The sequence below is a fragment of the Vombatus ursinus genome, unplaced genomic scaffold (genome assembly GCF_900497805.2).
Source record: "Vombatus ursinus unplaced genomic scaffold, bare-nosed wombat genome assembly UNPS02014768.1, whole genome shotgun sequence".
Taxonomy (NCBI): Eukaryota; Metazoa; Chordata; class Mammalia; order Diprotodontia; family Vombatidae; genus Vombatus; species Vombatus ursinus.
In genome coordinates this window covers 4,622,287-4,648,937 of record NW_020954546.1, presented here as the reverse complement: position 1 = coordinate 4,648,937, position 26,651 = coordinate 4,622,287, and the positions used below count along the sequence as shown (strand labels likewise).

At 45.5% G+C, this 26,651-nt stretch overlaps 2 protein-coding genes across 2 annotated transcripts; one reads left to right on the top strand and one right to left on the bottom strand.

Moving 5' to 3' along the window:
* The first annotated feature begins 9,671 nt into the window (after positions 1-9,671).
* Positions 9,672-14,869, top strand: LOC114042768 (RIIa domain-containing protein 1-like). The gene is made up of 5 exons (XM_027861472.1): positions 9,672-9,755; positions 10,243-10,319; positions 12,748-12,794; positions 13,855-13,955; positions 14,775-14,869. The coding sequence occupies exons 1-4, from the start codon at positions 9,672-9,674 to the stop codon at positions 13,920-13,922; spliced, it is 276 nt and encodes a 91-aa protein (XP_027717273.1). The 3' UTR covers positions 13,923-13,955; positions 14,775-14,869.
* Positions 14,870-19,075: 4,206 nt separating this feature from the next.
* LOC114042767 (39S ribosomal protein L9, mitochondrial-like) lies at positions 19,076-26,440 on the bottom strand. The gene is made up of 7 exons (XM_027861471.1): positions 26,320-26,440; positions 25,942-26,098; positions 22,311-22,435; positions 22,027-22,077; positions 20,909-21,010; positions 19,730-19,813; positions 19,076-19,611 (listed from the first exon to the last, which is right to left on the bottom strand). Exons 1-7 carry the CDS (start codon positions 26,428-26,430, stop codon positions 19,507-19,509), a joined length of 735 nt encoding a protein of 244 aa, XP_027717272.1. The 5' UTR covers positions 26,431-26,440; the 3' UTR covers positions 19,076-19,506.
* Between the last annotated feature and the right edge of the window lie 211 nt (positions 26,441-26,651).

The window sequence follows — 26,651 nt, the reverse complement described above, 5'->3', positions numbered from 1 at the left end:
GCTGACAAAGGTCTGTAGAGTCAAAACCATGGTTTTTCCAGTAGCAATATATGACTGTGAAAGTTGGATTATAAGGAAAGCTGAATGCCACAGAATCGACGATTTCAAATTGTGGTGCTGGAGAAGACTGTTGGGAGTCCCTTGAGCAGCAAGGAGATCAAATCAGTACTTAAAGAAATTAATTCAGGCTATTCACTGGAAGGTCAAACACTGAAGCTTAAATATTCTGGACATATAATGAGATGATGGGACTCATTGGAAAAGACCTTGATGTTGGGAAAGACTGAAGGCAAAGAGCCCAGAAGAAGATGAGATGATAGATAGTGTAATAGAAACAATGAACTTGGACAGACTTTGAGAGATAGTGGAGGATAGAAGGGCCTGGTGTCCATGGTCCATGGGGTAATGAAGAGTTGGACATGGCTGAATGACAGAATACCAAAAACAAAGATCCTGGGTCACCCTAACCCTGTCTCTTTTACTGTTGGACAGAACTGGAGGAAGTCATACAATCAACTTGACTGGGTCATCCATTACAAACTTATGTTAGCTAATCTCGTCTTCATCCTCACTATCCTTTTATTCCTTCCTAAATGATTCTCTAGTCCATTCCCTTCAGAGGCTGTTCCAAACCTTCTCTTCTCTCTTTAAGTCTCCCATTCAAGACTCCCCCACCCTCTAAGCTGAAGAAGACCTTACCTCACATTTTGCTGAGAAAATAGAAACACTTTGCGGTGACCTCTTTCTTCTCTTCCTTTCTACATCTCAAAACCCCTTGACATCATCCTCCATTTTCTCCTTTACTTTAGTCTCTGATGAAAAGATGACACTTCTCACACCCTCTATATGTACCTTTGATCCCACTGCATCCTCTTTTCAAGCAGATTGCCCCTACAATTATCTCCCTTTTTTCTCTAATCTCAATCTCTCCCTGTCCACTGCTTCCTTCACTGATGCCCAAGTCTCCTTATAGAACACCCATTAGACCCTGCTATGCCCTGAGACTGTCTCTATGCTTGTTGCTTCCACTTCCTGCCATGGCTCCCAGTTGGTTTTTCACATTCCGGTCTGAATCTGTTTTACTGGTTTCATTGTTCATCTCCTCTCTCCTAGCCACGGGTGCCCCCAAGGCTCTGTCCCTGGGTCGCTTTCTCTTCTCTCTCATTTGATGACCTCATAAGCTCCCATGGGTTCAATTATCATCTCTGTTTATGACTCCTAGATCTAGATATCCATTCTAGACTCTCTACTTTACTCCAATTATGCACTTCCAACTGCCTGGTGGACTTTTCAAGTTGTATGTGCCATTGACATCGCAAAGTCAGCATGTTTCAAACAGAACTGATTCTCTTTTTCCGTATCTCCACCAAACTTCCTTGTTCCTATTAAGGGTGATAAAATCTTTCCAGTTACCCATGGTATTTATTAGCCTTAGTTCTTCACTCTCCGTCACCCCACATATTCACTCTGCTAACAAACCTGAACATTGCTCCCTCCGCAACATCTCTTGTAGTCATCCCCTTCTCTCTACTCACATGGCTATCACCTTCATTTAGACCCTTTCCCCTCTTTCCTGGACAATTACAACAGCTTCTTTATTGGTCTCCTTGCTCCAATGCATTCTCCACAAGCTGGCAAAGTGTTTCCTAAAGCGTAGATCTGATTATGTCAGTCACCCTCCCCCCAAGCAATTAACTACAGTGTCTCCTTACTTCTTTTAGAATCGAATATAAACCCTTTAGGATGGCATTTTAAGCCTCCTCAACCAGTCCATCCAATGGCTTTTTAGGACTTCTAAATTAATCAAAGACTTTTTTGAACTTATTTTAAGCCAATGACAGATTGATTTAATAGGTAAGTGTTTTTATAAGGTATCAGGGCATAGTATTGTGATACTTTAAGAGGAATGAGGTGATTTGATAGACTCAATCTACTCTCATCCTTATAAAAAGAAAAAAATGAAACTGTTGCTTTACTCAGGGAGCTTCTATTCTATCAGAGGAGAAATGTACACATAGAAGGATATACAGAAGATACAAGGTAGTTTGGAAGAGGGCAGGTAGGTGGTGCAGCGGATAGAGTGCCTGGCCTGGAGTCGGGAAGACTCACCTTCTTGAGTTCAGATCTGGCCTCAGACATTTACTAGCTGTATGACCCTGGGCAAGTCACTTCACCCTGTCTGCCTCAGGTTCCTCATCTGTAAAATGAGCCAGAAAAGGAAACAGCAAACCACTCCAGTATCTTTGCCAAGAAAACCCCAAATGGGGTCACGAAGAGCAGGACACAACTGAAAACAACTGAACAACAACAAGAAAACAACAAAAAGGTTTGGAAGGAAAGGGTCTAGCAGATGGAGGGATCAAGAAAGGCTTCATGTAGAAAGTAGTGCCTGAGCTGTGTCTTGAAGTTAAAAATAGACTCTTAGAGGCAGAAGTGAGATGGGAGGGCATTCCAGGCACGGGGAACAGCCAGCGCATGGGCACTGGATGGGAGAGGGAGAGTCCTGTGTGAGGAACCGCAAGGAGGCCTCACAGTACAGGAAGGGAAATAATACATAAGGCTGAAAGGGCTTTAGCTACCCAACAGGGTTTATACTTTATCCTAGAAGCAAAGGCAACTGCTACAGTTAACTGAGTAGGTCACATGGCTGGATCCACAATTACAGAAGACCACTTTGGGAGCTTTGTGGAGAATGGATTGAAATGGGAAGAGGCTTGAGCCATAGAGACCAATTAGGGAGACTGATCACAAACTAGTGCCACGGTAGGTGAACGGTGCTGACAGCTTGAACTAAAGTGGTGGCTGAGGGAGTGAGGAGAAGGAGTCAGACTGGAGACAAACCACAGAGGTAGAAACGACATTTGGCAACTGACTGGATATGGGAAATCAGCAAGAGAAACCGAAGAGAACGCCAAGGGTGCAGCCTGGGTTATTAGAAGCATGGTGGTGCCCTCTACGGAAACATGGAAGCTCGGAAGAAGGGTCCACTCTGAGCAAGTCATCTTTTCTAGGATCCTCTTACTTTCCCAAAAATGACTAAAAAGGGTTGTTGTTGCCCTTGTTTCCCTCACCAGCTTCAGTTCATTCTGAAATTCTGATACTATTTTTTTCTTTCTTTCTTTTTTTTTAATTAGGCAATGGGATTAAGTGACTTGCCCAGGGTCACACAGCTAGTTAGTGTCAAGTGTCTGAAGCTGGATTTGAACTCAAGTCCTCCTGACTCCAGGGCCAGTGTTCTATCTACTGTGCCATCTAGCTGCCTACACACACATTTTAAAAAAATCTAGACTGGATGGTGAGTTCTCTGTCCATCTACGTCTATCTCTTTAGATAATTCCTGTTTTTCTTCTGTACTGTAATTTTCCCTTTGTGTCTTCAGAAGTTCATTCTTGAGAATTTCCCACCCCTCTTAGGATGATTTCTCTTGCAAAAATTTTAGAACATGGGATCTTATCTATACTTCTCCTGAATCCTTTGAAATCTACTTTCCTAGACTATAAGTTACATATCAGACTATGCCTAGCTTTCCTTTCCTCTACCACAAACTCTAGGAGGGAGTGATCATTTCTCAGCATGCCTATCATTTTCATTCTAGTAAACAAGTCCTCCCTGTTAGTGAGAATCAGATCTAGAGTAGAATTTCTCTTTGTGTTTTCCACAATTTTTTTAAGGTTGAAATTTTCATTAAGACAAGTTAAGAAGTTATAAGCTATTTTGTGTTTGGAGAGGAGTGGGGAAAGGGAGATTCACAGGAAAGAGAGAAAGAGGAGCATTATTTCTAGATAATTAAAGACGTTGGGAAAATCGAAGTCCCCCATCTCTACTATACTATGTCATGCTTTTGCACTATGCTTGTAATTCATTTCCCTAATTCCTCATCTATTTCCTCTGTCTAGGTGGCTAATAGTATACTTCAATGACATACTCACATCTTTTTCTCCTTCAATTTATCTTTACTCTCAAGTGTTCTCTATCATGCTTTTCCCTTCTGGTTTCTGCATTTTTTCACAGTTATACCTTCTTAATATAGAATGCTATCCCACACCTCTAGATAGTCTTTATCCAAAAAGAAATAAAACTTCCACTTAGCAAGGATACTTTCTCCTCTTTTTTATCTAAAAATATTACCTATGCTCCATTAGAATGGGCTATCTCAATTTAATTTAACAAACATTTATTGAATACTCACTATATCCTAGGCATTATGCTTGAAGCAAAGAGAGATTCAATGATAAGGAAGATATAGTCACTTAAATGGTCAAATAATATAGACGATGTTTAAAAGAGGAAATTCAAATTATTAATAATAATCATTTGAAAAATACTTAATACTAATATAGCTAAATTAAAATAACCATGAGGTATGACCTCATATCAGGATCTAGAATCAGAGAGACTCATTCCTGAGTTCAAATCTGCCTCAGACTTACTAGCTGTGTTACCCTGGGCAAGTCATTTAACCCTGTTTGCCTCAGTTTCCTCATCTGTAAATGAGCTGGAGAAGGACATGACAAACCACTCCAGTATCTCTGCCAAGAAAACCCCAAATCGGGTCATGAAGAGCTGTACATAACTGAACAATTACTACCACCACCTCATATCCATAAAATTGGTGCATGCAAGCGGGTGTGTGTGTGTATGTGTGTGTGTGTGTGTGTGTGTAGAAGTGATGAAATTCTATGCTTGTGGTAGCATAGAGGGATTATTGCTGAAATTGCAAACCTGTAGAATCTTTCTGGAGAATAACTGAGCAACACACAGTAAAAATTACCTCCCCCCCCCACCCCTGCCATCATACCCTTTAACCCAATCATTTCATTGTTGATGATATACTGTGAAACATAAAAGAACTATATAGTCAAAGATTTTCACAGCATCATTATATGTAATTACAAAAAACTGGAAACAATCGAAATGTCCAACAATAGAGGAATGGTTAAATAAGTTGTAGTACATTTACATAATGGCATACTGTAATAAAACAAGGAATGACAAGGAAGGAGAATACCAATAAGTGTGGAAAGTCCTTTATGAAATAATGCAAAATGATAAAAAAAGGAGAATGAGAATATGGTATACACAGTATGACCATGAACGAGAAAAGAATCCTGATAAGGACTTGGAAAGACTGGAACAACTGTTCTGATATTTTATATGCTGAAGTTAATTTTGTTTATATAAATGATTTGGAAGAAGTAGAAGTCCTTGAAAGCCATTGGATAAAATAAATTGATGATATACAGGAGGTGTTTTTGGACTGGCTGAAGAAACTTATTCGTGCCCTGGGGGTTTTGTATTAAGTACCTGACTAATTTAGAACTCGAGAAGATTCCAGTGGACTTCTAGCCAAGCCCCAGAGAGAGAATTAATTGGTCAGGAGGAGACAAACCTTCCAAAACAGAACTCATTATCTTTACCCTCAAACCCACTCCTCTTTCAAACTTTACTTATTTTTGTCAAAAAGGACCACCATTTTTCCAGTTTCTCTAACAGGGTTACAACCATGGCATTATCCTTAACTCTTCACTCTCCGTCACCTCGTATCAGTCAGTGGGTAAACATTTATTAGGCACCTACTGTCTGCTAGGCACTGTGCTAAGCACTGGGGACACATAAAGAAAAACAAGGGCAGTTCCTGCCCTCAAGGAGCTTACAATTGAATGGGGTAAGACAATAATCAAGGAAGCTGGGGAATACCAGAGAGGCCCAGAAGCAACAGAGCTGGTGGGAAATGGGGGCTGTGCTAAGCTCCCCCTTTCAATAGAGGACCTGGAGTCCCCCGCCCAGACCTCCATCAAACGGCTGATGAATCCCAGGGTGAGGCCCAGGCCAATCTTGCAGCAAAATGAAACACATTCAGTCACCTGACAAGTCTTGTCATTTCAATCTCTACACCATCTCTGGCTTCTGACCCTTTCTCCCTCCTCACACGGCTACCACCTTGGTTCAGGCTCCCATTACCTCTTGGTTGGATTATTCCAACAACCTTTTGATTGGTTTTCCTGCTTCAATTCTCTCACTACTCCATCTGTATGACTTGGCTGCCAAAGTGATTCTCCTTAAAAGCAAATCTGACCATGTCACAAAGATCACTGCCCCTACCGCTTAAAAACAACCACCACCACCACCTTCTATGTATCTTTGTTGCCTCCAGGATCCAATATGAATGCTTCTGCTTAGCTTTTAAAGTCCTTCGAAGTCTGGCCATAAACCCATCTGTCCAACCTCATCATGCTCCTGAGGGCAACCCTGCCAAGCGGGTCCTCTCTCTGGCCCTCCCTTATGACACGCCAGCTCCATGCCTTTACAGTGGCTATATCCCATGACTGGAACGTACTTCTTCACCTCTGCCTACCAGAATCCTTTTCTTCCTTCAAGACTCAGCTCAAGCCATACCTTGTACATGAAGACTTTCTTGATCCCCTGAAAAGCTAGTGTCCTCCCTCTCAAACTATCTTGCATTTAATGACTTTGTCCCCATTTTCTTTATATTTGTTCTGTATTTTCTTGGGTGATGGAGAACTGTCCAATGGGAAATGGGTCCTTCAGAGCTTGCATGTTATGCCTGATACTGTCCAGGTGAGGTTGGGTGAATCTGCTTCCAATGAGTCTTGATGCAAAGCCCTAGTGGTCAGCTACTGAGCCAGGAGGAGTATGCAACTGGCCAAAGTGATCCGTCTCCTTCCTGATGGTGAGCAAGGCCAGGACAACAGGTGGCTCCAGCTGGGGAGAGGTGGTACTAGCAGCCTATGTGGCCAGTACGTGGCCATGAGTGTGGTGACAGTGACGTTTATTTTCTGATTTTTACCCTGTTTCTGTTGCATTGTAATCAGAGGGGAAGGTGCACTGGAGAGGACTCTCACTTGAAAGAATGAATCACCAGAGACATAGGAACGAGTCTGTGCCAGAGATGGGTCTGATGAGGTTCTCGGCCCAGCTGAGGAGATGGACCCAGCAGCCCAGAGGCTGTGGCTGGCAGCACTGGGCGTGACCCTGGTGTAGTAAATACTTCCTAGCCATTGATTTAAATATGAACTTATTCTCCTCAGGGATCAAGAGGAGAATGTGCCCAATTTCAGGGGACTTTTTATATTTCAGGTCTTGCTACTTCTCTTCAGTAAATATCTTTTTGTGAAAGTTAATTGAGGGCAGCTAGGTGGTGCAGTGGATAGAGCAACCAGGCCTGGAGTCTGGAAGACTCAAGTTCAAATCTGACCTCAGACACTTACCAGCCGAGTGACCTTGGGCAACTCACTCAACCCTGTTTTTCCTCATGGGCTGGAGAAGAAAATGGCAAACCACTCCAGTACGTTTGCCAAGAAAACCCCAAATGGGGTCAAGAAGAGTCAGACACGACTGTACCACAATGAAAAAGCTGACTGATATTAATTGGTTAAACTAATAGTGGGATGCTAATCACTGCTATCTATGAGATAACTGGTGATTGCTATTGGGAGGAATCTGTCAGACTGGGGACTCAAGGCAGTGGCATTAGAAAGACCTTCCCATAATTCACATACCTGACTTTCCAGTGTGTGGGACCTGGATAAGGATAAAGATCCCCAGAATTTATGTTGCTACACTTATATACGTGCTTGTTGTATAAGCCCCTTTTAAATAGAGATTGTTTCATTTATTATAGCTGTATTCCCAGTGGCTGACACAGAGCAGACACTTACTAAATACCGAATGACTGATTGAGGGGGAACATTATGAGATTGAGGCTAGAAAGATACGTTGCATGGAGGAATGAAAAAGCATTTATTAAGCAATTTTGAACTACCAGGCTCCATGGGGAGTGCTGGGAATATACAGACACAAGGGCTTAAATCTGAGCCTTCAAGGATCTTCCATTTTAACAGGGAAAGGCAGTATAGGGTTGGTGCCAAGGTCGAGGAATTTTAGTCTGGGCATCACAGTGAAGGTGAACTGAGGCATCTGATGGGCACACCTGCTCCACAAGCAATGGAGGTATTGATTCAGTAACTGTGCCTACGGCAGGGGGTGGAGAGTTGGAGAGCTTATGTGTAGCCATGCATATGGTCAGATGGCCTGGGACATGAAACTGTGATCTGGTTGGGGTCCAGCTAAGTGAGTTTGCATCCATTTGCTCAACAATCAAGACAGCTCAATGCCAAAGTGAAGGATTCTTGAACTGGATGGATTGATTGTCTCAGGAACTGGGACTGGCTGAGGAGGGATCAGTCAATAAATAAAATTTGTTAAGAGCCTACTATGTGCCAGGTACTGTACCAAGCACTAGGGATGCAACGGTGCCTGGCCTCAAGGAGTTCACAATCCAATGGGCGAGACAAGTAAACAAAGCCATGGAAGGGATAAATAGGAACTAATGGACAGAGGGAAGGCGCCAGAATTAAGCTGGGATGGGAAAGGCTTCCTGTGGAAGATGAGATTTTAGCTGGGACTTAAAAGAAGTCAGGGAAGCCAAGAGGCAGAGGGAGGAAGGAGAGCCCGGGCATGGAGGGCAGCCAGTGAGAGTGCCCGGCGCCAAGAGGTTCAGGCACAGCCAGGAGGCAGGGTCACTGGAAGGAGGAGCTTCGCTAGGAAGGGCTTTGAATGCCGAGCTGAGTGGGAAATCCCTTTGGATGGCCCGGGGCAGAGGGAGCCGGGAGGCAGGCAGCCACCACCGCAACAGTCGGGGCGGGAGGCGATGCGGGGCCGGCGGCCTAGCAGTATCAGAGAGGAGGTGGCGGCACAGAGATGCGGGGTCAGGGGTCGCCCAGACAAAACGGGAGGGTCCGAGCCAGGGGTGGGGGGCGAAGCGTCTGAGCCCCTGGCCTCACTTTCCCTTCTAATTAGACACCCGGAGGAGTACGCCCCCTCCCCGGCCTGAAGCGGGGTCACGTGTGGTTTTGGTCGCCAGACCGACGGACGGCTGGGCTGGGGAAAATGAGGCTCCAGGTGGAGTCAGAAGTCGCGGGTTCGAATCCTGCCTCCGACACCTTCGGGGGGCGGGGCGTGTCTTTGGGGAAATCACTTTAAACTCTCAGGGCCTCAGTTTTCTCAAAAGTAAAACGAAGGCTGTTGCTCTTGATCAACTATTCCCCCCCACCCCCCACCCCGGCCTGCTGGTACAGACTCAGGGTCGGTGGGGTCGGGGGTCACCGTGGACCTAGGAGCCCCTCTAGCCCAGCCCCCTCGCTTGGGAGACAGGGCTCTGGGACCCGAGGGGGCGGCCCGAGGCCAGTGTCAGCGGCGGAATTCGAACGCAGGCCCTTTGCCTTTGAAATCGGGGCTCTTCCCCCTGTACCGCATCTGCTCCAGCACTGTCAGGTAGCTGGGGACTCCAAAGGCGTCTCCCACAGAAGCTGTGCCAGGGGTTGAGGGGGAATAGGGAGAACGCTGGGTCTGGAGTCAGAGGTCCTGGATTCGAATCCTGCCGGTCACAAGCCGGCCTGGAGGGAGCGCTAGCTCCACACTCAGAAGAGGCCACTTACCTCTCGGGGCCTCCGCGGCCTCATTGGTCAGGTGACCAGGCTGGACACCGGCCTCCGAGCACCCGCGCTTCTCCACACCCGCGGGCCCGAGGGCCACCCACGAACCCCGCCTCAAGTTACTCCACCCAACCTCCGCCTCTCGGAGCTCCACCCCCGACGCTCTCCGAAGAGGGGGCGGGGACTCGCGGGCGTCGCCATGGCAACCGCGACAAGATGGCTTCCGGGATTGGCGGGATAAAGGGTCACGACCACGAGGCGCTGAGCCTAGAGCAGCTTATACAGCTGCGGAATTTCAAGGTGGGTGCAGCCCCAGTCTGGGGAGGGGCGTGTGGGGTGTGTGTGTGGGTGGAGGTAACATGAACACCGTGTGGAGGGGTCCAGGGGCGGTCTTCCCCTCCCCCCTCCATGCACGGCGCTGGGGCTCGGCCCGGCTTCCTCTTCCCCGCCTCGTCCTCGCTCCCTCGTTGGGCTCCCGGACTGCAGGTCAGGCCGTCTCTCACCGCTCAGGGAACGTGGGCTCAGTCCGGGGGGGTAGGAGTTGGACAGGGCCTTCACTTCCTCGTCCCCTCCGTCCCCAAGCAGGGAGCGTAGGCTCAGCCTGGGGGCGGGGCCTCCTCTCCCTCCTTCTGTCCCCGGGGTGGGCGGGGCCTCCTCTATCCCGTCCCCTCCCTCCCCAAGCTGGGAGCCTAGGCTCAGTCTGGGGGCGGGGCCTCTTCCTCCTTCCCCCGCCCCGTCCCCAGGGTGGGCGGGGCCCCAGCCGCGCCCTCCCTCTCTCCCCGCCCAGATCCGCACGCGCATCGCGGACGAGCAGTACCTGCGCTCACACAAGGAGGTGGAGCTGTTGCTGAGCGGCTTTTTTAGGTAGGCGGCCGCGAGGCCTCTTAAGCCCGGCGTCAGCCGCTCCGGTGCTCTGGGGGGAGGACGGGATGCGCGGCCTCGGAAGCCCCCTGCTCAGCCCCGGCTACGGCCCGAGCCTGGTTCTGCAGCCACCCCTAGGCGGGCGCCTGGTCCGCAGAGGTTAAGTTAAATTCTTGAAACAACAGCAACTTCATAACCACCGTGATAATGGCTGGGGGTCACTGCCAAGTGACTTCGGTGAAAACGGGACCATTCCTCAGATTGCTTAAAGTGACCCCCACCCCAACCGGCCCTTCCACCTGGCGTCGGCAATGAACGGCTGTGACGGCCACAGACGAGGAGCAGGATGGCAGGCCTCCCAGTGATGAAAAGCGCATTAAGACGCCGTCTACAAGGGCCCAATGAAACCAAAGACGAGATGTCTTAGTGCGAAAGTTGACGAAGGACAATCGGAGAATGGGTTGGGGGCAAGGGCTCTTTTCCATTTATGCTTGAAACCGAAATGAGGGGCTCTCTTTGCTGGGCCTCTTTGCTTTCCTTTTAAAGTAATTTTCTTAATTATTTGGGACCCTTAGGGGGGTGGACAGAAATAGATTCAGATCTATCCATGTTACTTTGTAAACAGTATTTCTTAAATCTAAGAAAAGGTTGAAGTCGTGGGCCAGAGGAGTTTTGAGGACTCACTGTCAGCATTATTCACTGCCACCACCACCCATCATCAAAGTTATCTAAAGGAGTGAAAATAGGTTGTCTTTGTTCGAATAATCATGCAATCCAAGTCAATGAGGATTCAAGTGGAGACCAGAATTAAATCAGCATTAATAATCTAGCTCTGCCAAGGGGTTGGACTATTTGGGGGAGTGTGAAAGGCAGTCATGGTAACTGCGTATCAGGTGAGCTTTTCCCACTTGGCTTGAAGAATTTCCAGGAGGAGGCTGGGTCACTGAAAATTGGGTGTGTCTGTAAATTAGGGGATACAGTAAGGACAGAGGATTCATATCCCTGCCTCCTTGGCCCTGAGGGGAAGTAGTGTGAGTGGTTGCCATGGAGCATGTTTGTCACTAGATGACTCCTGATTGTGTCCTTAAAGTCCTTCCAACAACCTTCTCTTTGGCCCCTTCCTAATCCTCTTTCCTCTGTGCTCTCAGGGCAGGTAAGATGGGAAGCAGTGGGAAGGGAGTAAGTTTGTCTACTGTCTTTATGGCGGGGGAGCAACAGAATGAGACATAGTTAGTTCTTCATTTTTTTGGATGCTTCCGACGGCCAGAGAGAGAATCTGTAGAATCTCTACCACAAATGCCTGCTGTTTAACACTCTTTGCAGGGTTTAACTTGGTAGTATTTAGCTCCAGGACTGACCTAAGTTGTGAGGCACTCTCAAGCAGACTCCCCATAGTCTTACACTGGTGCAGAGATTTTCCTACTTGGATCTTTTGAATCCTACTATTTTACTGTTATTCATTTACAAACCTCAAATATGTACTGTCACATATGTAAAACATGCCTATGTATAGAAACACAATAGACAATTTCAAACTTAGACATAAAAGCAGGGAATAACTTATTTTACATAGCTTAAAACCTCAGGTTTAGTCTGAGGTACACAATGTATCAGATAGTAGTTTTCTCTCTCTTTTTTTAGACAAAAAGAGGAGGGCAAAATCCATATGGCTGTGCAGTTAAGGGGTTCCCAGATATCAAAGTGTATTTAGTCAAGGCCTGAGACAGATGTATGTGGTTGGTGCCTGAGGGGAAGTCCAAAAACTGGGAAAGTAAGGAAAAATGAATCGTTATAACTCCTGGCTGATAGAGCACCACCTGTATTCTACATTTCCCAGTATAAAACAGGGTGGGAAGCCATGGTAACCTTTTCCTTTTAGAGAATTTCACCTTAGTCTATTGGAGGACTTTCTTCCATGCCCAGTTTTATAATGTTAATCACTGAGAAAATGGGATTCATTTTAAACCAACCTGGCTTATTCCAAAAGGTGAGAGATACCTGCATGTGTTTCATTTGAAAGCAGGAATTCTTAATCTGGGGGTCCAGGGGCCACAAGAGGTCTGTGGATAGATTTCAGGAGGCTCATGAACTCAGATGGGGAAAAATTATATCTTTACTTCAAAGAATTGGTTTCCTTTGTAATCCTAAGTATTTTATGCATTTTAAAAACATGATTCTGAGAAGGTGCTTAGGACATAAGGTTCTAGAGCCTCTACAGCCCAGAGTAGAACAGCATAAAAATGTTTTTTTTTTTTTTTTTCTGTCAGGAACTGATCAGGTTATAATTCATTTGAAAATAAAAAGGACTTTCAATAGTTACAATGTGGATTAACCTGCTTTTTCTTTCTGATGAGAATACCTAATGAAATCAAGAATTGCTTATTTTTAAGTCTTTTTTTTTCCCCTTCCCTTACCCTTTTGTATTCTCCAGAGAAATGTTTTTGAAAAGGCCAGTGGATATCCAAGAGTTTGCTGCCGGTGAGACTATCATTTTTTGGTGTTTGATCATATCAGGAAAAAGCTATCGCAGGTTCAGATTGATTGGCAGAATCCCTGCAATATGGGATCTACTTGGGATCCTGCAAAGTAGGGGCCCTTTTCTTTCACAGTCATTTCCTTAGACTACAGACAGGTGAGAGAAGAGGCAAAACCTCCCAGGGGAGGTATTTGCTAAGTGCTGCACCAGGGCCTCCCTGCACTCCATCCTGGGATAGACCTTTACCTCTTATATCCCTGGCTTTCTTCAGGGCCTAGTTCAGGTGTCACCTCCTGCAGAGAGCTGATCCAGTATCCCAGATGCAAATAACCCTATACCTAGAAATTACTTTGCATTTAATTTTGCTTGCATGTTGTTTTCTCTCATGAGACTGTAAGCTCTTTGTGGGCCAGAGACTTTCTTTTTTATCTTTCTACCCCTAGAATCTATGGTACCTGGCACATAATAGGGACTTAAATGCTAGTACTACACATTCCCAAGGGAGACACTAGCATCACCATCTCTGGAAGTCTTTAAGGGAAGCAGAGCTCTTCATGCAGTAGTATTTGGTTAGGAGGTAGTGGATGTGTTGGCCAGATGACCTCTTGGTCCCCTTCTAGCCTGAAGAATTAGTAGTAGGTATCTTCAGTCCTTTCTAAGCAGATCTGTGCTACCAAGCAGATCCTGCCTAATCCATACTCTGCTGTCTGTAAAAAACCTTGCTTTGTTGTCTTGCTGAGTTCTGGCTCTCCCCAATGAAAGGATATTCTCAGAGGGGGTGTGAAATCTGAAATTCAGGAGCTGGCAAGCAGAGCTTGTTATTTGTACAGGTCAGAAATGGGTTAGGGAGCTGAAAAGCCCAGATAATCCATCTTCAGAATGTTCCTTGGGCATCAGCAGGCAGATAAGCAAATAGAGTTCAACCAAGGGAAGCTTAGTCTTCGGAGACTAAATCATAAGTAATGTTGAGATTAGGCTCCCTGTCTTATAGTAACATAAACTGTCTGCACTGAATCCTTTTCCCCCACTCAAATGACTTCCTCCCTTTGCTTCTTAACCCAGAGTATTTCACGGACCCAACACTTCCTGAGAAGATAGAGGCAGAGCTAATTGAAAAACAAAAGCAATAGCAATTAGCTGAACCATGATGTTCTAAAGCACAGGTGAGAGAATCTACTTTTTGGAGTGTTACCTGCACCCACTCAATCTTCTTTGCTTTTATGAAAATATGCACTGTTGTGTCCAAGGCCAGAAAGAATCTCGGCAGAAGACCCAAATTTAAAATATCTGATATTTCATTTTATTGAGGTTGGTGGTGGAGGGGAAGAGAGCAAGTGGAGTCACTTAACGTGACAGGAGTGGGGAACAAACCTGTGGCCTTCTAGGTCCTTGGGTGTTGCCTTTTGACTAAGTCCGAGTTTACAGAACAAATCCTTTTATTAAGGGGATTTGTTCTGTGAAGTTTAGATTCAAAGGGCTGCACTTGAGGACCTAGAGGGTCACATGTGGCCTTGAGGCTGCAGGTCTCCCCACCTTTTTGTCAGGAGAAGCAAGAAGTATTTAACCTAGTGAGATAAGAGCAATTGAAGGCATGAAGAATAAATGTAGGGAAAAGAGACCGTTTTGGTGAGTATCGAGTATTGTGAATTTTGCTTTTCCTGCTCGATTCCAGATTTTTTTGCCACCTCCCTCTGTGCCTCCTTGACAGGGAGGTGCAAGAGGGTTCTGTCCCATGCAGTGCTAATGATTCACCCCTCTCTTCTGTGTTGGAATGGGATTCTTCACAGTGGAGTGGCAGGAGCTAACAAGATTATTTTCTAGTGCAGATACACCAGTGGCACCAATTCAGTTTCGCTGTTAGGGCTGGTGCGTGTTATTTTTAATCTAAAGGATTTCTGAAGTAACTTTTAAGACTGACCTTTCTGGAGGAGTGGGGCAAACTCCATACTGCTCGTGTAGCTAAACCTGTTCCTGTTTCACAGGGTCCTATGAAGATAAGAAATTTGCTCCATCATCATGAGTTTGTAAGTTACCCTAGACTTTGCCCCTTGTGTTATAAAGCTCTGCATTAAAAACAGACTTGTTTTCCCTACTGTATTTCATCACCATCATCTTCCTCCTGAACCCCCGTTTTGTTCCTTTTCCTGACAAGATCAGTAGCAGGTTATTCTATCTCACTGCAGACTCTCAAATGACTCCCAGATTCTGGAGACCTGTGTAGCTTCTGCACATTGAGCCCAGCGCCTGGCTGAATGTAACACACTGGATATTGGTTTTGTGGGTGCAAAAATAGGTGGGGATTTCTTACGGGGACATGGAGCAAAGGCAAGTCAAGTCCACACTAGTATCAGCTGCTTTTTATTCTTCACTATTAGCTGACTGAGAACCTTGTAACAGTGGGGGGTGATGATCAGCTTTTTTATCTCCAAAAAGGCAAGAATGGCGGGGAGGGCAAAGCAGTGAGGCTAGAAGCACTTCCATAGTGTTGACAGCAGGCAGTTAAGGAGGGCCAGGTATTCTGTCCTTGATTATCTTTACCAAAGTCGTCAAGTTTAGCCCTGCTAAGACTGAAGGGACAGGGCAGATAAACTTTTGGGATCTTTGCTGACCAAGAAGTCTTGCTTGTTTGTCTTGCTCCAGCCTCTAAAATTTATCCCGTTCAGTAGCTCTGTCACACGTACAGCCTTGTACCCTGATTATCTTTCATTAGCATCACTATAGCGACAGAGTCCAGAGTAGGAGTTGTGGTCAGTCAAAGAATTTTAGAGCTGGAAGGGACCTTAGAAATAACAGGATCCCAGATTTAAGGCTGCAAGAGGCCCTTCAAGGTCACCTGGTCCAACCCCAACACTTTAAACGTGAGGGGCCTGAAGCCCAAAAAGGTGATGAGACTTGTCCACGGCTGAACAGCAATTTGGAGGCGGCAGGGCTGGGCCCCACCCCAGGGCTGACTCAGAAGTGAAGGGCTTTCCCCACTGTTACATACCAAGCTGCCTCTCTTATTTCTCAATCCTTCTCCTGTATCATCATGGAAGGAAGCAAAGTGGGGCACTCTGAGAACTACCCAAAACTGAATCATGAACCTCTAGGCTCGGGGTGGAAAGCATTTTAATCATGTCTCAGCCAGAACTACTGATGGCCATGGCATCTTGTCTTAAGAAGCGAGACAAAGCCCCTATCTTCAAACAACACACCAGTGCCTCTCACCTGTCATGTAGAGAGCACTAGAGTGGGGATCATGGGAACTTTGCAGAATGAAGACTTGGTTTCTACCCTTAAATTTAGAGTGTGGGAGGCACAGACACAAGAGCATTTTTCAGTATAAGTACAGCAATGATAAGGATGAGGCAGCATGGTATGGTGGAAGTTTTCATGCTGGCCTTGTAATCAGAGAACTGGGGGCTCAAACTGAGGCTCTGTTCTTCCCTGGGTAATAATTCAACTCCTCTGGGTCTCAGTTTGTTCATCTGTAGCTTGAAGAGCTTGGAAAAGATGAGCTCAAAATCAGTGAATCTATATGAACACCTAGGTACATACGTGTATAAAATAGTATGTGATGAGAGCTCATACCATGAGAGGGAAACTTCAGATACGGGGACTACCAGTGGAGACAAGGTTATTTTTCTATTTAAAGGCGTGTGTGTGTGTGTGTCTGTGTGTGTGTGTGTGTGTCTGTGTCTGTATACAGGCCTTATAAAAATATGGGCTGGACTTTAATTTAAAGCTTCTCTTTTCTGCTCCTTCCTCTCCCACATCGGCAAAGACTTCCTGACCTTCCATGTTGTGAACGTAAAGGTGCAAAGGCTAAGAGCTGAGAATACCCAGTAAAGACCGAGGAGGGGGAGCCCCTGCTGCCTGGTCTGGGTCTGTATGTAGCTAAGCAGAAGGACCAGGACAAAGAGGGGAGCTGAGCTAGGAGTGGTGACTCAACATCCTTCTTTGGACTGATGCCTTCTGATCCAGCTGCCTGTCTCCAGGCAGGACTGCACTATCTCAAGAACAATTAACTGTGAGAGTGATTCTTTTCTATTGGTCCTGAGAAGACTGAAGTGCTTCATATGACAGAAACTCAGAGCAGACAGGAGTTGGCCAGTCACTGAGACCCATCTATCCCTGACGAATGGTCCCCCAGCTTTTGCTCAGAGACCTTTGGTACTTGCCAATATGGCCTGTCCCACTTTCAGACAGTTCTCATTGCTAGGTTTTCCCTGACAGAGATCAAGCCTCTGAAATTCCAACTCCTTGTTTCTAGTTCTGCCCCTGGAACCAACTCTGGAATCAGGGTAATTCCCCTTCCACAATTCCTAAAACAAGTATGTCACTGCATGGCAGATGTAGCGATAGAAAGGGCCTCAGAGGTCAAGAAAAGCTTTCGTTTTACAGAGGAATAAACTGAAGCTGCACCTCACCAACTACTTGTGGGCTCTTCATCTTCCTTTGCCTGTCTTAAAAGAATCTGCTGTCTTTAGCCCCACCTCTTTCTGAGAGCAGGGTCTTGGTCATGAATTCTATTGCTGATGACTAGCATGTTGCCTCACACCCAGTAAGAATTGAATATACTGTCTGTTCAGTGCCTCAAGTTTCCTAAGCTCCTGGCACTTCCAAGGGCTGCCGAGTATGCTGAGCTAAGGAAGAGCCAGTACATCTGGCTGCACTGGACCAATATCAAGTCCCTACTTTTCACCTTTCATTTATTTAGCACTTCCTGTGCCAGTATCTGTGCTAGGCACTTCAGATACATACAGAAAATGGAAGGACTTTACATTCTATTGGGAGGAAACAACACATACAGCAACAGTTCCAATACAGGACAACAACCAACAGAGTTCCACTACAGAATAGGTACACAGTAATTTTAGAGAGGAGGGCACTGGGGGATAAGAGGAATGTCCTATAGGGGGCAGCACAGGAGCCTTGAAGAGAGGGGCAGGGGGCTTCAAGGGGAAGAGATGAGGAGAGTGTCCAGAGACAGAGCAGAGCTAGGGAATGACAGGAAGTGAGCCTGGGAAGAGCAGCTGAAGCCAGAGAGGGGAGCACACAAGTGAGGAAACTACCTGTATAGGTGATACCTTCTCTACTATTTACGGTCTCAAGAGAGATACTTAGAGCATTTAGAAGTCAAAGAACTTGTCCATGGTAATATAGACCAGGGCTTCTTGAACTTTTTCCACTTGTGACCTTTTCAGCACTTCTTAAATTGTGGGTCTTGACCCCATATGGGTTTAAGTGCTGAATTATAGACAACATGTCAAGGGCAGAACTTGAACCCAGGTCGTCCTGATTTCTGACAGTAAACAGACTATTGGACCTTCTTAAGAAGTGATATGGTCAGGCCGGTGCTTTTGGCAGCTGTGTGGAAGATGGGAGACTGGAAGCAGGATGACATTCAGGAAGTTACTGTAGTAGCCCAGGTGCAAGCATGATCTAGGGTGGTAGCTCTGTGAGGAGGGGACAGATAGAAGAGACCCAACAAGACCTGTCAATAAGTAGATATGGGATGTGAGGGGGGAGAACAGAGTTGAAAATAATCAACAGACCTGCTTAAGGAAATAAACCTTCCTGGAAGAGAGAACACATGGGGAAAAATGTTCTATGGTAGAGGCGATCCTCTAGTTGGGGACCAAAGCCCAGTTAAAAATCCTTCCTGACCTCACTTTCCTGCATCAGATAATGAAAGAGCAGAATTAAATGATTTCTTCCTTTTTACAACAAGCTACCTCACAATGCACTTAAAAATGACCTTGGCATAATCCAGCAGTCAACCTTGACTTAATGGATAGCCTTTCTCTTGCTAATGGCTCTGAGCTCATGCAGGACCATCTCCTCCCCTCAACTCCCATGAAAAGCAAGTTAATGAGTCTTTTGGCCCCTATTCCAGAGTCTCCCAGCCACCAGCCCCTACACATTTTAAGCCTCATGGAGAAGCAAAGGCAGCCCTTTCTTTCTAATCCTTTGTTCTTTTTAGTCTAGCAACCACTACAATAAAACTTGGGACTTCAGACAGATGCCGCACACGAGGAATTATGAACGCAAGTAAATAGTCAGTGTCTTTTGAGTGACGCTAAGCTTACCTGTAGGCTTTTTTTTAAAACCTGTTTCATTTCCATCACCAGAAAATGAAACTGAGAGGCTGGCAAAGAACAACTTGTCCATAAAGAGCTGTAATATATGGGAGTCTCATTTGTTTTCTCATTTACTATCTAGGGTCAAAGCTTAGCACCTCAAGAACCTGGCTCAAATATTTCTCGTTCTTAGGTTCTGTTCCCAAGTAATGACACCTCCATAGAGCACAAATATCTTTATTGATGATCATGATGCAGGTGGTGGGCACACAGAATGGAGAGATCCTAGTTAGGACTTCCATTTCTCCTCACTCAGAGGGGCTCAGCCTGACTCTCAGTTTGGAAGATGCCCCGTGGTAAATTCCAATCCTTATCACATCTCCTGACTCCAATGCTTCCTAAGCAGGTCTGCAGCAAGGACAGTGGATGGAAAGCAAAAAGGGCTAGAAACATCCACGACGTAGTTGGCAAACACAGGGAAAGTGATGTGTTCTCTCTGATGCCTTTATACACTTAGACTCCAAACTAAGTCACAGTAAGGGAAGCAGGATCAAGGGTAGATCTATCTTTGCCCCACTGATTCCAGAGTAGGCACCTGGAAAGTATCTGGTTGCCACAGGTGGAAAGAGAAGTCTTTACTGGTAGGGTCCATTTACTTGGCAGCTTGCTGCGCTAACCAATGCTTGTATCTCTTGGTCTTGGGCTTCTCAAAATTCACCACAGACATGGGGACCCTCACTGTGTCAAGCCCATTCACCTGCAGACAGACAGACAGGACATCCAGGGATTGGAAACGACACCATCCCAAGACACCATTTAGCATTTACCTTCTCAATTAGAACAAGAAAAAGGATTCATGCAAGGGGGAAACTCACCGTCACCTCACACCAGTACTCGCCCCACCTTGTGATTGGCTCTTCAGGTAGCTTTAGGGCATGTGGGGATACTACCACGCCAAGCTGCAAGACAATATTCAAAAATCTGCCATTAAAGAAAAGCCTCACCAAACTACTTCCAAAATTTTTCAGTCTTGCCCACTCCTGTGCAAAGATTTGACCAAAGCTAGTTTTGTTATAGTTTCAGTTTCCCAAGGGGAAAAAAAAAACAGAAACAGAAGCAAAGACGTACCAACCCAATCTCGGGATCATAAATTTAGGTGGAAAGGCTTTTAAAGAGCACTGAGTCAACACCTTCATTTCACAGAGAAGGAAACAGGCCCACACGCGGTAAATGGTTGCTGGAGCCCAGCCAGAGATTAAAAGGCAGAGCCAGGGTTTGATTCCAGGACTCTGACTCCCAATCCATCACTCTCCACTGTAATACATAACAAATCACAATAGCAACACACATTTACTATAGTGATCGAAATAAAAACCAAACTCTCCCCCAAATCTAGCTTGTTATAAAGTGATGGTAGGCATAACTAATGCTATTTTTTTCAGTGCTTACAGATTGTGGAAGGGAGCCTTTCACATAGCATTTGGCGTAACCAAATCAAATGCTGTTTAAATAATCAGCCAAAAGTAAGTTGGGGAGGGGAGGGGAGAATCTTCCACCTCTACTTCTTTCAGGCAATTGTGTAATGGTCTACTATGGTATATCACTTGCAATTGCCTGCTTGTTTCCTTCTAATAATCTTCACAGCTTTTAAAACACTTTCATACACATTATCGTTCATCCTCAAAATGGTCCTATGATGCAAACAGGTCCAGTGTTATTATTCTCACTTGACAGCGGAGGAAGCTGGAGTCCTAAGGTGCGATTTGCCCAAAGGTCACACAGCCAGTAAAGAACAGATCAGGGACCCAAACCAAGGTGCTTGACTTCAAAGCCCATTTGCTTTTCCACTCCACATCAACAACAAACCTGATCAGTGTATCACTGCAAAATCAGTTCTGCCCTATGTACCCCCAAACCTGAATGATGGCATTCTGAGGCCTGTAACCTAAGGGATGCCTTATATTTATATTACCCCCTTCCCCACCTCTCCTAACACAGAGATCTGCTATGAAGTCTGCCTAACAGACGTGGTCATCAAGGGATGAGACACTCACATTTTTGAAGAAGTGGCGGCAGACAATTTCAGGGTTTAGCTCCCACTTGACATTATTCTTCATTCCCACTTCCAGGTGGCAGCTCTTCAAGAATTTCACTGTCTGAGAAGCAGTGGGAGTGGGTAGGTTAGGAACAGATTTGGAAGGGTTGTACACATTGCAGCAGGGAGTGCTGGGTTAAATAACTTAGGGAGGATGGACAAGTTATGCATTTCAGCCAAGAGGCCGATGTACCAACTGGCTGTCTTAAACTTAGGATCCTAAAAGAATCAAGCCTTATCACATCTACTGACTCCGGTGCTTCTTAAGCAGGTCTGCAGGAAAGACAGTGAATGGAAAGCAAAACGTGCTAGAAACACCCACGATGTAGTTGGCAAACAGAGGGAAAATGATGTGGCGTTCTCTCTGATACCCTTATACACTTAAGACTCCAAACTAAGTCACTATAAAGGAAGCAAGATCAAGGGTAAGTATGTTTTTGCTCCACTGATTCCAGAGCAGGCGCCTGGAAGGTATCTGGTTGCCACAGGTGGATATTTCCTGATATTATGGAAGGATGGCTTAGGAAAGCCATCCCTACCTAGGTATACATCCTTCCTGGATAAAGTTCAAAATCCTTCTGCTTGGAATTCAAGGTACTTTACAATCTGGCCCTATCATCTACTTATTTCTCAGAACTCCCTTGGGAGGTTTTATACCTCCCAGGGTTGTTGTGAAGATCAAATAAAATAAATGTAAAGATAACTGTAAAGCACTTAGCGTGGTGCCTTGCACAAAATAAGCACCATATAGATGCTAGTTGTTATAATAATTATAAACTAGATAAAATAAGCTCCTTGAGGACAATAGCCGTGACTAATGTTTCCTCACATCTCTCCAAAGGACCTAGCACTCTATTAAGTCAAGGATTCCTCAATAGTAGATCTACAAACTAGATGCTGTTTCCTCTCCATTTCTACCCCATTCCCCCCCACCCCAATACCTTCATACTACTGCTAGTTTGTGATCACCAGGACTTTGGGGGACTGAAGAAAAAAACCAAAAGCTGCTTCCGGTTAAAAAAAGACTGGGACTTCTGCAGAAGGCATTCAAATTCTGACTGAAGGATCCCCACTCACCATCACACCAGTCTTGGTCTGGAGCTTCTCTAGCTTCCCCTCCTGCCGCAACTAGATGCGATAAAGAGCCAAGGGGAGAAAAAAAGAATCCAGTGTAAATAATATTTCCCTCTTGCTTGAAGAGGCAATAGGTTTGGGCTTCTGGATCCCATTCCTTTCTGTCACTCTACATTTTCAAATTAAACCTCAAAATTGAACTAGATAACATGTTTTCCTTCCAGGAAGAGCCTAAGGGTTCTAACCGCTGTTTCCTTTGCCTCTTCATCTCCCTGGTCGTGGCTCACCTGGTTCTCAGCCTCAAACATCTTCCTGTTCTCTGGTGATGGGTAAACAGCAAGACCCTGAGGAAGCAGTTTATTCCGGCCCAGTGATTTCTTCACTGTGACAGTGTCGCCTCGGATTCCGAGGTCTGCCAAAGGGAGCAACATAAAGGTTAAATATTATGTCAGATAACCCAAGAAGGGGAAGAGAGCCAACTGAAGAGATTCTTTCATTTGAAGCTTACTCAGAAGACAGTATAGGCATATGTCAACTAAGGACATCCTTTGGTTTCTTTTATGACTACTTTGAAATATGATGTTCTCTATACAGGTTTCTCCCTATTGAAAAATTCAAATATTTGTATTATAGCAAGATTATTGGGATTCAGAATCAGGAAAACATGAGAATGAGCCCTGGCTTTGCTACTTCTAAGATGTGTGACCTTGGGCAAGTCATTTAATCTCTCTGAGAGCATTAGTTTCCTCATTTGTAAAATGAGGATAATAATTAGATACACTGTTCCACAGGGTTGTTATGATGACCAAACAGTATGATTTTTGTCAAAGTAGATATAGAACACTATAAAGTATTATTATAAAATAAAATGAGAGAATTCACAGTCCTGTTTACACATCATGATTATACTAATACTATGCTCTCACTTTTTATACTAAATTTAATTCAGTGCTACAAACATCTATTACAAGTTACCATGCTAGGTACACACAGGAATACAAAAGTACGACAGAACTTGTTCTCAAGGACCTTCCAATCTAGTAGGAAGGAAACGTAGATACACATATACTTATGACTCAAGGCAGTGAGGAAAGTACAAAAGAGAATCCAAGTAAGGTGCTACAAAAAGGGAAAGAGAAAGTGACTATCTTTGGAGGAGTAAAAGCCCAGGAAGAGAGTTTTCCAAGTTCTTTCTTCTCAACAGCCTTGTGAAACAGAAGTACATTATTAACTCCATTTTACAGCTGAGGAAACTGACCTCTGAGGTCTCTTAACTCTAAAAGTATGAGCCCATGAAGCTAAAAAATGTCCAGTTAACTTGTTCAGAGAAAATAAAAGGAAGAATCACAGAAATTCAAGTATAGAAAGAACTTCAAACGTTACCTACCTAGTACAGACCCTGGGGATAGAAAGACAACAATCAAACAGTCCTTGCCCTCAAGGAGCTTATATTCTATTGAAGGAGACACCTACAAATACACAGACAAAATAAATATATAACCGCCTGCCATCTACTTAGGAAATTTTGAGAAGACACAAAGCTGGGACAAGCTGATGTTTAAAGATCAGTACACTGAGCCAAATAAAATATAATTAAATTTAATAGAAATTAAATCATTAAATAGGTATTAAATATAAATCCTACACTTGGGTTACAAAAAATCAGCTTTGAGATGAAGGACTAATCACTCAGTCAATCACCAAGCTTTTGTTAAGCACTTCTATGTGCTGAGCACTGGGGATACAAAGAAAGGCAAAAGCAGACCCTGCCTTCAAGGCACTCACATTCTAACCGAGGAGATTGCATGTAAATAACTAGGTACATACAGATATCTACAGACTCTGTGAAAGGTAACCTCAGAGGGGAAGTCATGAGTAGCTGAGGAGACCAGGAAAGGCCTCTTGACATCTGACCTGAGGTAAGAAGGGAAGGAATTCTTCCCCACAAGAAAGGGATGTCTAGTGCAAAGGCAGAGAGAGGAGATGGAGGATTATGTGTGGAAAAAAAGCAACTAAGTGTATCTGGCCTGCATGGAAGGTAGTAAAGGGTAAGAGTACAAAGGTAGGAAGAGGCAAGTGGGAGGTGATGAGCACCTGAACTATGGTGATGGCTAGTAAATGTAAAGTAAAGCAGGAGTAAAGAGGATGCATATGACGTGAAGGTAAAAAAGCCCAAGGTTAGGCAACATATTAGATATATGGGGTGTGAGGAGTTCAGGATAACACTGAGGTTTTGAGAAAGACTGAGTGACTAGAAGAATGGTGGTGCTTTTGACAGTAACAGGAAAGTTCACAAGTAGGAAAGGGTTTGTGAAAAAGAATGAGTTCTGTTTTGGATATGTTGAGTTTGAGATGTTTAAGGGCCATCCAATTTAAGATATCCAAAAGACAGTCTGACTGAAAGGTATCTGAGCTAGGTAGTTCAGCGGATACAGTGCTGGCCTTGGTGTGAGGAGGACCAGAGTTCAAATCTGGCCTCAGACACTTGACACTTAGTAGTTGTGTGACACTGGGCAAGTCACTTAGCCTTGACTGTCTCATCAAAAAGAAAGAAAAAAAAGTATCCGAAGGTTTTCATGGACTGCAACCTCAACAATATGATAGCTTAAAAAAAAAATGTGATTTTTGGTTCCATTAAGGGAAGTCAGAACATAGGAGGTGATAGTCCAGCTGGTCAAACCGTGTTTAGAAAAAATGTGTTCACACATAACACTCACTAGCTGTGTGACTCTGGGCAAGTCGCTTAACCCCAAATGCCTCACTTAAAAAAAAAAAAAGTTTTGAAATCTGAGTACACTGTTTTAGGAAGGACATTGATAAACTGGAGAGGGTGAGAACAGAGATTGGGGATTGGGTGATAAAGGGATTGAAGGTCATGCCATACAAGGATCAGTTAAAGGAACTTGGGATGTTTAAACTGGAGAAGACTTAGGATCGAACACCATGTCTTCAAGCATTTGAAGGGTTATCATATAGAAAAGAGCTATAAAGGAACAATGATATTTTGGGATTGTTAAGGTATGGCCATGGCAGAAAAATCTCTGCTTCCTCACCTCAGGCAATTTTACTTTCTCATGGACATTTCATATTGTGCTATTTTAAAAAACTTATCTGGCCAGCAGCATAAAAGGAAAACCTATGGAGGTGATTCAGAGTGAAGTCTGAAAATCATAAATGTATAAACACTGAATAGAGTTATTAAATTGGAAGAAAATCTTGGGTAAGGATAGTAAAAATTTCAATGCCTTACCCATAGGATCTCTCCTAATGGGGGTTTTGTAGGATACTTGTCCCAGAGCCCACTTTCCCGCTCAGGTAAACAATAGATATTGGATATACCCATTTTTTTTCTTTTTTTGTGAGGCAATTGGGATTAAGTGACTTGCCCAAAGTCACACAACTAGTATTATGTGTCTGAGGGCACATTTGAACTCAGGTCCTCTGGACTCCAGGGCCAGTGCTCTAACCACTGCGCTCCCTGGCTGCCCCAACACTCGCTCTTTTTAAAGAAAGGGGATAACCTTTTTGCAATTAAGCGTATAGAACAATGCCAGGGAAGCGGAGAATATTGCTCTTTTCAATCTACCTCCACTAAACTAACTAGTCATTTCACCCCGGGCCCTAAAAGACCTCAGGAATGAACTCCCCTCCCCCCCTTAAAAATTCAGTTAATTCCTTAATTATCCCTGGGCTAACAGATTCCTCAGGCCCCTCTGCTCTGTAGCACCTGCCGGAGAATAGGCAGGGGTTGAGAGAGCACAGAAAACTCAAACGTGCTGCTTGTGAGGATTTGCGAAAGGTCAGAGGTTGTGGCCCAAAGGGAGCCTGGTTTTATCTACCAACGTCCTACAGGTTTCTCTGGGCGCTTCACGGGGTAAGGAGCCCTCCTCCCGGTACCCCGAGGCCGGGCTCGCTTACCCTCCACCGTCCGGGTCAGGATGAGCTCCATGGTCCCTTGCGGCTGGTGCTGGGTGTCTTCCACCAGCCGGTAGACCCGGTGCCGCCGGCGCAGACGCGGACTCCGGCCCTCGGCTGCCAGCGGGACCTTCCACCAGCGCTCCACGATCACCGTGTTCTGGCCGGACACGGGGGACAGAGGCGGGCTCGGTCAGCCTGCGCGGGCCGGGCCCTGGGGATGATCCCCGCACTCAGCCCTCTCTCTCGGGGGCGCCCCGACCCGTCAACCCGCCCACCCCAAGCCCCGGGTGCGGGGTCCCGGCTGCCACCCTCCCCTCGTCCCCGCTGCTCGCTTCCCCCTCCCCCGCCGCCTCCAGGGCAAGCCCTCGGACCCCTCACCCAGCTGTGAGAGAGGCTAAAATTGCGCTCCAGGCCGGGACTTCCGGCTCCGAGCCGGGGCAACAGCCCCTCGGCTGCGGCCAGCAGCACCGGGCCCAGCCGCACTGCCATAGCCTCGGAGACCAAGGAGAGAAGGGCGCCAGCGACGGGCAGGGAGGAAGGACCCCAGCGCGGGCCAGAAGGGCTCTACCGAGTCGCGCCTGAGGCAGAACGTACTGCGCCTGCGCGTGAGAGGACAGGCAGTCTTCCTAGCCTTCCTAGGGTTTCTGGCTGGAAGGGTCCTTGGGAAGCGCGGAGCCTAATCTCTGTAAGAGCTAGGGAACCGAGGCCCA